Raw genomic sequence first — 12,484 nt, forward strand, 5'->3', positions numbered from 1 at the left:
AGCAGTTGGGGGTTAGGTGCCTTTGCTCATGGGCATTTCAGTCACGTACTGTTGGCCAAGAGGATCGAACCGGTGGCCTTCCAGTCGCAAGGCTGGTTCCCTAACCTCCCACGACTGCCCCCAGAATGAAGGACCGCAATTAAAAAGAGCATCTAAAAGTAAGCCATCATGCTGAATCTACCCACACACACTACTTTCCACTGCTCAATATAGCCATAACACATTTGTCACAATATGCCTCACAGAGCATATTGAGGATTTCATCTATACTCAAATATATACAGTATATACACAGTTCTCTTATACATAAGGCATAATGGCATGTAATCACTTCTGTTTAACTGTATTTTGGGCAGTACAGTATGTGAAGTGTTAAACACAAATCGTTTTTGAGACACTACTTTCTGTTCCAACTTATCAGAAGCTAGAAATACAAAATACTGTGACACGCTGTGCCGAGGGAGACTTCCTGAAGTATCACAATATTATATTTCCCAACTCCCAGCTCAACTGATCAGTCATTGTCTTGTCTATTACTGTAAAACATTGCCATCTGTCTGTAAATCACCTCAAACTGCCACCGGTATGAAAAGTGCTCTATAAATAAAGATATCATTATTATTAGCTGTACTGTTGTCCCACAGTGTTGTCCAACATTTAATGACACTTCACAGATTAATGTCACCCTTAATTTTAGCTTTAATGCATTTTTTCGTAGCCTACGGTTCGGCTCGGTGTCTGTGAAGCAGACTTCAATTTTTTTGTCTCGCTAAGACAAAACCGCTCCGTGCACGATCACAGCGTGTGTCGGCTACCAACGGCACAGCCAACGCTTCCAGCAACGTTCAGTGCCAAACTCTACCTCTGTAACAAAGGCAACAGGTTGATTAACTGCATTAGATAAGATTAAGATTTATTTATATAGCGCCTTTCACAGCTTTAGTTTCACAGCCTTGTGCTCGAGGCCCACAATGAAATTCACACTGCATCTTTACACACGTGGTGCCAAAACTGTACGAAGACACAAAGGCAGAACTCTGAATACCTGAATATCAAGTCGTTCTACCAGCTACTTTTCAATAAAAGCAAAATGTGGAAAATGAGTGATTAGACTTATTTAACTTAGCTTGATTGCTGTTTTATAGTGACTGACTGGTACAACTGCTCCAAGCTTTGATGTCTACATTTATTATTTCAGTTAAGGTTTTATTCTGCTTTAAGTGTACATTTACATGAATTGATTTTGTAATACATTTGAAAAAGATGAGCTTTTTAAAATATCTTATTTAGTTCTTGCATTAACCTAAACGGTTACAGCTCTACTAGATACCGTTGCAAACAGCACAGACTTCCCAGAAAAATCGCTGGGAGTTGAAACGGCCGCACTGTTAGAAGAGATGCCAACATTTCAGCATCCCTTTGCGCAAATACAAACAGGCAGATGAGGTATCAAAATATCAGAAGACTAATAAGCACAATTAACCTACAGTTTCCTATCAATACGTCCATACTTTACAGCAGTGGTGTCCAATCCTGGTCCTGGAGACCCACCACTCTACAGAATATAGCTCTAACCCTAATCTAACTAATTCAGGTAATCGAGGCTTTCAGGTGGGTTGGATCTGAACTCTCCAGGGTGGTGGACTTCCAGGACCAGGATTGAGCAACGCTGCTTTACAGGTACCAACACCATGGTGTCAAACATCTCGAGTGTCATCTGCCTGTAAATATTCATTTTGAGGTAAACACTCCCTCCCCTGTGATTTAACGATGGATAAAAAGGGGCCTGAAATCAATTTCCCTCCACTGCATTAACCTGCACACAATAGTCTGCCCACTCAAGGTCAGGGAAGAGCAATAATTTGGCTATGGGCTGAATTAACTGGATATGATCTTGCTTAGCACACTTGCACAGGTGGCAACCTTCAGCCCGTCTGTGTATCTGTCTCGCTCTCTTCCTCTCACGTCTCTTGTGCTTGTAAACCGCCTTTATACATGTCAATGGCCCAACACCTGTGTGCAAACACATGCGTTATGATCCGTGTTTTTCATTTCTCTGGGGAAGCCTGATAGGGGAAGTGGTAACGGCTCCTTTTAACCTCGGAGGGAAACAATCCTGACTCTGCGGCGCCTCTTTGCACTCACTCAAACCGAGGCACAATCCATTTAATAATAACACACATTACTGCTCCACGAACACGGAGACTGAGCTGATATGAATCTGAATCATCACACCCGCGCGGCTGCTTTAGTGGAGAGGTTTGCCATCGGGTGGCGTCTCGTCTGCATGCATTTGCTCGCACCGTTGCCATGCAGCGTGGCGGGCTGAGCAGGGAAAAGGCACTTTGCAATTATTTTTCCGCCTGATCCTTCGGGGGAAAAACACAAAATCAAACAGAGGATCTGTAGGTCATTGGTTGCATCAGCATTCTGAACGCATACGATTGGCCGGAATACGAGGAGGGGGTGGGTCAGTTCATCATGAATAAATAAAGCAGACCCCACTCACCTACTACCCTGAAATACACAAAAAATCTGATAGGAAAGCAGAAGTGACTGCTATTCTGCAATAATTAAACCTGTGTCATACAGAACATGAGGATAAGAGGCAGACAGAGAGAGGGGAAGAGAGAGGGGAAGAGAGAGAGACAGAGAAAGGGACAGAGAGAGAGCATGAGTGAAACAAAAAGAAAGGTTAGGAGGTGAGAAAGACATAAGGAGGGAGGTAGAATCAGAGACACTGGGTGAGAGGAGGAGAGGCAGAAAGGAAGAGAGGTAGAGGGAGTGAAGGAGAGAGACTGAAACCTAGGGAGAGGCTCAGAGAGAAAGAGCTAGACAGAGAGAGAGGTAGAGAGAGGGAAGGGTGGAGAAGAGAGATCTAGACAGACAGAAGTAGAGACGGAGTGATGGAGAGAGAATGAATGAAAAAATATGTAAAGAAACCAGTAAAGGTGCAGAAAAGGAGAGATACTGATGTAGAGGAAGAGAAGCGAGAGAGACAAAGGGAGAAGAAGAGGAAAAGAAAGAGAAAAAGGCAGAGAGACAAAGGGAGAGAACATAAAGAGAAAGGCATAGAGAGGTAGAGGGAAGGAAAACAGAAGTAATAGATAGATAGATAGATAGATAGATAGATAGATAGATAGATAGATAGATAGATAGATAGAAAGAACTTTATTGATCCCGAAGGAAATTTAGGACATTCACGAGGAGGGAGGTAGAGTCAGAAAGAGGTATGCTGAGAGTGAAGGAGAGGCAGAAAGGAATAGAGGCAGAGGGTGGGAAGGAGAGAGACTAAAAGATTGAGAGAAAGGCAGAGTCCAAGCAAGAGGTAGAGAGAGAGAGGTAGAGAGACAGACTCCTTCAGAAGAGCAGATGGCAGAGACTCTCTGGTGTGAAGCCCACGAGCTGCTCGGTCACACCTGAACAGAGTCCATCTCTGATTCAGTGTGTAAAAGAGGAAAACGTGGGTGCCCTTTACGCCCCCCCCCATTCAGAACTCCTACATTTAAGATTAATCACTGCATTCATAATCAACCCCAGCATTTCATCCTTAACTGCTAACATATACTAGCTCCTATCATCACTGCCTTCCAACCTTTATAGCACTTTCCTGCCACTCTCACCCCGTGTGTCTCCACTGTACGTGGAACGATGCCACTAAAACCCACAGAGCCGGCTGGTAGCGCAGAGGGAGTGGACGCTGAAGAGGAGAGGCACCCGAGACAGAGCTGGAGGAGGAGACGAAGCCCTCTCTTTGCACTGTTAAAAATAACATATCCTGGCATAGAAAGCATCTTAAATCCAGTCAGTCAATCTATTATCTCCCATTATGACCCATTTCTAGACAGAGACTGCCAATACAGCAAGATTTCAAGACTAGATCACCTGTAAATGTAAAAACATCAATAAAAATGGTTTACTTACACTTATTAAAGCACTAGACACTGCTTAATTAATCTTTTAATTTCTAGACATTTTCAGTTATTTTAATTGTTTTTAGAAAACTTATGTTAAGTTCACCTATTTAAGTGTAACTATCTGGACCAGCAGATCATATTTGCTTTTTTTCTGACATGTTTACTTCATTTAGGTGCTATTCGTTCAGCATTGATGATTATTTTAGCTTATTTTTAAGCGTAATATTAACCTTTTCTGAGTGACATTTCAAGTGTAATCGTCTTACCGCACCAGAAGATTGTTTCAACTTGTGTCAAAAGAGGAAAAACAAAAATTACTGATGAAAATAAAAAGTAAAACCCAAAGAAAATCTTTCCTTGAGATAAACACAAGTAAAAATGTCAAGAAACAGGTGGAATAACTTAAAAATACATCACCTATATTTAAGATGTTTTCACCTGCTAAGGGTGTCTCAGCTATACACGCAGGAAATGAATGTCAGTCACCACACACACAGTTAAAACTCTCAACAGTGCAGGTATATGGCAGGTGTGCTGAGGCCAAAACACCATGAAGCACCAATAAACTGTGAGAATCTGTTCAAATTAGACTCCAGCAACGGCTTCAACTTTCATCGAGTTATCAGTTATTAACCTTATCTCTATAATATGCACATTAGTGATATCTCCATGGGTCACTATGTTCTCCGAGATTGCTTGAACACAACCTAATCAAACCATCACTTGGTGTGTCATAGTAAACCCTGTCTTTTACTCACATGTGACTACGGAAATCACACATGCCTTTAAACGGATGTGGTTTACACAGGCTTACAACGTACACTGAACAAATGATTTGACCACGAGTCACAGTCCAAGAAATCATTGTGAAATCTCACAATGTAACAATTATTCAGTAAGTACTATATAACTACTCTGAGATATGGAAATTTAAAAAGGATGAACTAAAAGCTGCGAGTAAGCTGAGAGTTCTTGGGGTTTAAGGAGTTATATGAGGCAAAACCACTCAGGCTGATTTCTACTATGGGGAAAGGTCAGATTTTAAAAGGATCAAGCTGGTTTGGTTTGAACGTTCGACTCCTACACAAGCTGATACAGATCTGCCAAGCCAGGACACATGAAAACAACCGCGTGGATGGTGAGAAACAGGTGAGAAAGCTGCTCAGAAAGTGCGAGGTGAATTAAGGATGCCTCTCCGTGTGAACGTGTGTGTGTGAGAGAATGTGTGTGTGTGAGGGGAGCATCTGTGTGTTGGCATTCTGACCTGGTGAAGTCTGTCATTTCCATCATGATCATGCACATCTGTTTGGCCAGCACGATGATGTCATTGCCACTGTCATCCCACTTGGACACCTCAGCGTCCAGTTTGCTCTTCTCCTCCTGGAAGCTGGCCACCTGCTCAGCAATCTTGGCCTTCTGCTCCTGGGGCAGCTGAGCCATGATGGCCTGCAGTCACACAAACAATGATTTTTATACAATGTGAGGACCTGAGCGCGCACACACACACACACAGCCCATATGTACTTTATATGCGCTTACCTATAAGAAATAAGCCTAATGTGTCACAGAAGAACATACCTGTCAGCACCTAGTCAATATAATTAAACAGAACAAAACCTGATGTCTTCATATTCGCTGTTAGCTTTTTTTTTTTTAACATAACTTGCATAACAAAAAAAAATACTACATGACCTTTACAGGAATTTAAAACAAATGGCTCAAGTTAGATTAAAATGTCTTCAGAAGAACCAAGTTTTCTCCCCTCTTCTTTTAGAAAGTTACCATTTTGGAGATGTAAAGGTTAGGCCTGACAATGACGATATAACTATACGTAATATGAACATTTTCTATTATTATGCCCTTTGTGTGTATGTGTATACATGTTTATGCATGTAAAACATATGTAAATGCTTCTTACTGGGATTTCTTTAGGCCCAATCCTAAAACTGAACCTCATCTTAATTAATCCTACCAAAAAAAAAAAAACCTTGCAAAAAGATAGACAGGACAGTTATATTGGTCCTGACCTTGTCTGCTATCTCGTTTTCTTGGTTAATAACCTGAAAATATACACATTTACTGAAGACTGACATTTGTGCAAAGGGGTAAAATTACATTATCCCTCCCTACGTATCCGTCACTGTATTCATTCATCTATTCCTTATTGAACTCTTGCATGTCTGCAGCGGTTACTGGGTTTCCCCCTGCTATACTGCTGTTAATACCCTCTACATTCAGTGCGCATTCTGGAAATCTTTACTTACTGTGGCTTTATTTACTCGTGTTCATTTCAGTATACATTCAGTGTTTACATTCACCCAGACAAATTCCTCATACACAAATACTTGTCCAATAAAGTGACTCATTTCCACCAACTCCATTTCTCTCCCCCTTACCAATATAGTCCATATGGTGGAGATATTCCATTTTGGGCAAGTTATGTCTGGGCTATGGAAGCACTTTATGTTTCTAAACACTGCAAAAGGATCACAGCCCCTTTTGATGGTGTTTCGCAGCAGTCTATGATCCAGAACAGCCCTCCCTTAGACACGAACGCAGAGGTTGGGCTGAAGTCTTGAGCGAACGCTTACTTCTTTTATGTTCCTTCGCCGCGAGCACTGCAGGGATCAATAGTAGGGAGCATTTATTTGCTGCTGGATAATAAGCCATGGAAATGTGTTCATCACTTTTTAAATAAAGCTGGGCCATGAATATGGGGGCTGGACAGCCAGGCCCTCGCCCACTGCTTTCTGACTCGAGCTGTTAATATGAGCTTCATTCACACCACGTAACATTTTTCCTTTCTTCCATCGCTGTGTGGATGTCGGCAAGCTAACACACGGCTGCTAGCGTTAACTTAAAAAACAAAACAAAACAAAAAAAAAAAAAAAAAAAAAAACGGGATATCCAGTGGAACGTCCCTATACATTCAATTAGGAGCCCCTCGATTAAACAAGAGGTGCTAGACACAACTGAGAAGGCTTATGAGAAAGGACCTTCTCTCAGGCCTGACGGGAGTCCACACAGGACATTAGCTTAGGAACTTGGCAGGAATGTAAAAGACCAAAGGAACACTCGGTCAGTGGTGCAGGTTATTAAAATAGCTTTTTTTTTTTTTTAAATATTTTGTTTCCAGTAAAGTTCAAAGATTTGAGTAGGCAGGTTTATCTTTCAATGAACATTTCTGAATTGAACGCATGAAGCCACAATACTGGTTCTGCTAAATCGGCAGTTTCCTCCACAACCTGGTCCGCAGGCCCCTACAGAGATTCACATCTCAGGATGAAGGAAAAACGTGATCTGTCTGAGAGGCCCTGAGGACCAGGCTGGGAAACACGGTGCTAGACATGCCTTCTAAACATTAAGCACACAGCCAAAAATAGTGGTGTCTGAGACTTAAATGCCAATTAAGAAAAGCACATTTTCTTCTACTTATGTTAACATTTTAGAGTTACATCGCTGTACTGACTTGGTATTAGGTACATTTACCCCTGACCATCTTATTATGACCTACCACTTAAGTGCACTTTGTAGATTATTTCTATTATCAACTATAGTCCACCTCTCACATGCTTGTGTTAGAGCCACACACAATACCACAACAGTGCCACTGCTGTGCTGAGAATGGTCTTAAGCTTATTGGTGGTTCTAAGGGGGTCCCTGTCCATCGATAAACAGAGGAAGATGATCAATTGTACAGCCTAGTTTACAAGTTCTGTGTTTCTAATAAACTGGCCATCCAGTCTACATATCTCAGCATTTAATGAGGTTGTAGACTCAGGCTTGGTTAAATGCATTCTTTCAGAAAAAATGTGCTTTTCAAGACTGCAGACTGTACTTTTAGCTCAGAGGAGGCAGAGATCGAGTGTTTCAGGTCAAGACTAGAGGTGACCAACTTGTGCAAACAGAAAACGCGGTCCTTTCAGAGCAACTGAAGAGAACGACGTGTGATTCAACTCCATATTTGACTTCACCCCCCCAACATATCCGTGCCACACAAATTAGCATAAGCCAGTGAAATATGTTCAAAGAAAACTGAATCTGCCCTAACAAGATCCCCAAGTACAACTGGGTTCCTTTCAAATCTCGCTCTATCATAAGAGGCGTAACCACCTTATACCAACCGACATTACATAAGGCTGTGGAGTTTAAAAAAGAGGGGGAAAAAATAGCATAAAATAATAAATTTAAAAAATGTCCTTACACTCTATTCATGCCACATACATTTTCATAAGCATTACCACGGCAACAGAAGAGAGAGTTGGAGGAATGGAGGAGAACAGGATTTTTATTTTTTTGGCTGTTGAGCTTGTGGCAACATTAACTAGAGGAGAGACCAACAGAGAGGGGGGGTGAGAGAGAGAGAGCGCGAGAGAGAGAGAGAGCGCGAGAGAGAGAGAGAGCGCGAGAGAGAGAGAGAGCGCGAGAGAGAGAGAGAGAGCGAGCGAAAGAGAGCGAGCGAGAGAGAGCGAGCGAGCGAAAGAGAGCGAGCGAAAGAGAGCGAGCGAGCAAAAGAGAGAGCGAGAGAGAGAGAGAGAGCGAGAGAGAGAGCGAGAGAGAGAGAGAGAGAGCGAGAGAGAGCGAGAGAGCGAAAGAGAGAGCGAGAGAGCGAAAGAGAGAGCGAGAGAGCGAAAGAGAGAGCGAGCGAAAGAGAGAGAGAGAGAGCGAGAGAGAGAGAGAGAGAGAGAGAGAAAGAGAGAGAGAGAGAGCGCGAGCGAAAGAGAGAGAGAGAGAGAGAGAGAGAGAGAGAGCGCGAGCGAAAGAGAGAGAGAGAGAGAGAGAGAGAGAGAGAGAGAGAGAGAGAGAGAGAGAGAGAGAGAGAGAGAGAAAGAGAGAGAGAGAGAGAGAGCGCGAGCGAGCGAGCGAGCGAGAGAGAGAGAGAGAGAGAGAGAGAGAGAGAGAGAGAGAGCGAAAGAGAGAGCGAGCGAAAGAGAGCGAAAGAGTGCGAGAGAGCGAGAGAGAATATCATTACCGAACCCAATGCACTGCTCCTCTCCTCCTTAACTAGTCCTGTCCTCTGAGGAGGCACTTAATACATAGAATCGGGAAAAGGGGACCGTTTATACTCGCTAGCATTCTGCAAATCGCTCCTGATGAATTTTATCATTCATACCGAAGAACAAGCAGGTTTGCCCAATTCTTGTCTGTCAGAATGACAAAAATAAAAAGCGATAATTTCAAACAACTGGGAGAGGAAATGGAAGCGCTGCTGCTTTTTACTGCTTACATAAGATCTGTAGAATCTGACCCATGGGGATTCCTGACAAATAGAACCATGACTTAGGCCTCATTTACCCTGCATGAATGAACTCAGGCACAAACGGAAGTCTTATGATTTGCATAATGACAGATTCCAGGGAGATATGTTCTTTGTCAATGAATAACCAGAAGCTGGATAAAGTGAAAAAAGGCTAAACGATTAGAAGCGATTAGCTTTAAAATCTCTTAGTATATTCCTAAACAATAACCATGAGCCTATTAAAATTGAACATATAAATAAAGTAATAATGATAAATGTACTACACAACTGATTCATTCTGCTACATTAGCAATGTCCTGAGCAGAAAAAGACCTTTACAGGATGGAAAACGTACGGTTGTCCCTGCCTAATGGTTTTCTTGATCGTTCAAAAGCCTTGATTTCTAACTAAGATTAACTTGTACGTTCAAATACAAGTCATATAAAATACAATTGCATGATGCCTGAATGTGACAGAGGTCCTAAAGCCTCGACTCTGAATTCATTTACCAGTCCAGGATTTTGTGCTCACTCGTAGGTGAGACACCAGGTGGCCAAGCAGTTAAATCAACAGTTCAACCACCAGTGATTACAAACTGGATTCATGGTCTAACTTCAACAGCTTCATGGTTTCTTTTATTCTACATAAGCTCTATATAAGAGCTTTGATTATGTTCGAGGGACATAACTGTGGCTAGGTTGGACAAGCTTTAAAGACAATTCAGGTCCAGAAAGTAAAAATCCTTCCCAGGACTTTGTTCCATGGCCTGGCTTCTCTAGTTATATCAAACCCGCAGCAGAGTTGTCCAGGCAGTTGGATTTTTCCTTTCTGGACCTGCATTTTACACCTTCGCGTAGACAGAAACCCCATTAAACCGAACGAATTCTCGCACATTATTCAAATTAAAACTCAAAACACACTAATTTAGCATGTTTTCATTTTAAACGTTATTTATTTTTTATCCATGTGAAAGGTCACTGTTAAGCTGCGGGGTTGTGTAAGTCTGACATTGTTGGCATGGTAGCAAATTCACGATTTTCAGGTTTTGGTTTCAATTAGTCCAGTCTGACACGGTCCAGCCTGGAAGCATAGCATTACTGCTAACTCAACCTTAAGCACCAAATCTGAACTTTAGATTAATTAGGAGGGAAGGGACAACGCTCTGACCAACTCGCATCTGTTGCTATGAAAGAACAGATCTAAATGGACCACAGATCAGTTTATTAGCGCATGAACCCAAAAATGTTACTAATTTGAGAACTTGGTGGGTCTGCCCTAGGGACGCATTGGATTTGTATTGATGACAAGTGTTTCTACATGTACCTCCAGTTCAGCTACATCATGCTCCCAGAGGCTTTTGTCTTACCCGGGCACTCTGTCCAGCAATGAGCTGGTCATCCTCTGTCTGCACACTGGTCCTGCTGCGAGAGTCAAAGTCTTCGGTCTCAAAGTCAGAGTCATCCAGCTCCTCTGGAGTCTGTGGAAGAAATATGGAGGGAGGGGTAGGAGATGGAGGAGAAACGTGTTAGCAAAGCATCTGAATATCTTTAAATAACCCTAGCTGCTTATGATCTATGAGGAAAGCTTAGGTCTCGCCGGCTAGATGGCTGGAGTAGATATATGTCCCCCTGCCGGTGCTGGGGTTGGGCAACTGTAAACTCCAAATGAATTTGTAAATCAAACGTAATGTGCTGCCTATGCATTTTAAGTGGGGAGTATGGGAAGTATGAGAGGCCATACCGGGAATAAAACATTTCAATCAGACTCCCATCTGTCGCTGGTCAGAGAGAGAGAGAGAGAGAGAGAGAGAGAGAGAGAGAGAGAGAGAGAGAGAGAGAGAGAGAGAGAGAGAGAGAGAGAGAGAGAGAGAGAGAGAGAGAGAGAGAGAGAGAGAGAGAGAGAGAGGAATGATGAAGGGCGAGTATGAGAGAGGAAAAAGGGGAGAGCAAAGAGGAAAGAAAGAAAAAAAAAAAAACAAAGGGCAGGAGGAGTGACAGGGCAAAAGAAAAAGGGGCAAAACAGGTAAAGAGAAAAGAAGAGGGGAAAAAAGAATGAGGACAGAGATAGACAGCGAGAGGGAGGAGGAAAAAGAAAGCGAGAGAGAAATGATCAGGGCTGTTGTGAAGTGAGGCGGCCACCTTATCCTTTCACCCAGCCTCACTCGCTCGCCCCCCCGCTCTCTCTCTCTCTCCGACTCCTGCACTGAATGCCAAGTATGCAGCTCATAACTCCACTCCCCTATTAGTATGCACTCTCAACCTGAGGTAGCCTCGACTCGCTTTGCGCGAGGAAATGGGGGAGAAAGAAGAGCGAAGGAGAGGGGGGAAAATACCCCTGACTGACAAGAAAATATATTTCAACTTGATATGGGAGAGCAGAGATACGGGCAGATAAGGATGTATTATCCCATCGGTGCTGCAAGTCATGCTTATTCAACTGTCTATAGCATCCATTTAGGACGAGATTCTGACAGGCTTGAGATTCAGCCATGCTGAGAATAGAAACCGGCAGGTCAGTCTGAAGAGAGATAACGCATGCAGCACGACGGTAGTGGCCACTCCGGGAGGGCAGTACGGTGACGTTGCGGCAAATATCAATGACAATCCACTGCAAGGAAGCAGCATGTGTTTTCATGAATACATTTGGTATCTCTGGAAAGGAAGTGGGGTTATCAGTGAAACAGATAAAGCAGCGCGAACCGCTGTGCTTCTCCTACTCGTTATAAATGACCTCCTGCTTTGTTATGCGCGGGGCAAGAGCCCTCACAGACCATTCACATATATAACCGCTTGTTTGGAATCACTCATTAAATTAACAATTAGGAGTGTAACAAAAATAACACCTACGGGACTTGTGTGAGGAACATGAGCCTCTCGGATAGGATGCAGTCATGAGCCGTGACACTTTTGATCACTGGCTGCGTTCACATGCAAAGATTTTTGCTATCTGATTGAATATATTCTGATTATAGATTAAAATTGAGGCATTTATCTGCTCACTCTACTCAACAGTCTGATGAAAATCTCCGTTTACGTGCACACTACAAGTAATGAGATCCAAAATGATGCGCATGCATGGAAAACCAAGCAGGACGTGAGTCCAGTCAGAGTGAGAGAAGTTTTCAGTTGGCGTTTGTGTTTTTAACTACTTTAAAATACCAGACTCATGTCAGGAAAACGTCCTTCACATGTCCTTATTAAAGAAGACGTCGTGTTCTGAGACACATAAGCTGGACGTCCGTCCCACCGCCGTCTTTTAAAGATCGGAGCATAAACTTCATCTCCTCTGCAGACCAATCTCTGCTCTGCCATGTTAAATAGTATAAACT

The 12,484-nt window shown here is 42.8% G+C and overlaps 1 protein-coding gene across 2 annotated transcripts in view; it reads right to left on the minus strand.

Annotated features, from left to right (window-relative positions):
* ctnna1 (catenin (cadherin-associated protein), alpha 1) overlaps nt 1–12,484 on the minus strand; it is a 145,203-nt gene that overhangs the window by 30,063 nt on the left and 102,656 nt on the right. For both annotated transcript variants that reach the window (XM_017713551.2, XM_037542400.1), the window contains 2 exons: nt 10,523–10,633; nt 5,182–5,363 (listed from right to left, as the gene is read on the minus strand). In XM_017713551.2, coding sequence (XP_017569040.1) covers nt 5,182–5,363; nt 10,523–10,633 — 293 coding nt within the window. The remainder of the gene's footprint in view (nt 1–5,181; nt 5,364–10,522; nt 10,634–12,484) is intronic.

Source organism: Pygocentrus nattereri, chromosome 11 (assembly GCF_015220715.1).
Source record: "Pygocentrus nattereri isolate fPygNat1 chromosome 11, fPygNat1.pri, whole genome shotgun sequence".
Classification (NCBI taxonomy): Eukaryota; Metazoa; Chordata; class Actinopteri; order Characiformes; family Serrasalmidae; genus Pygocentrus; species Pygocentrus nattereri.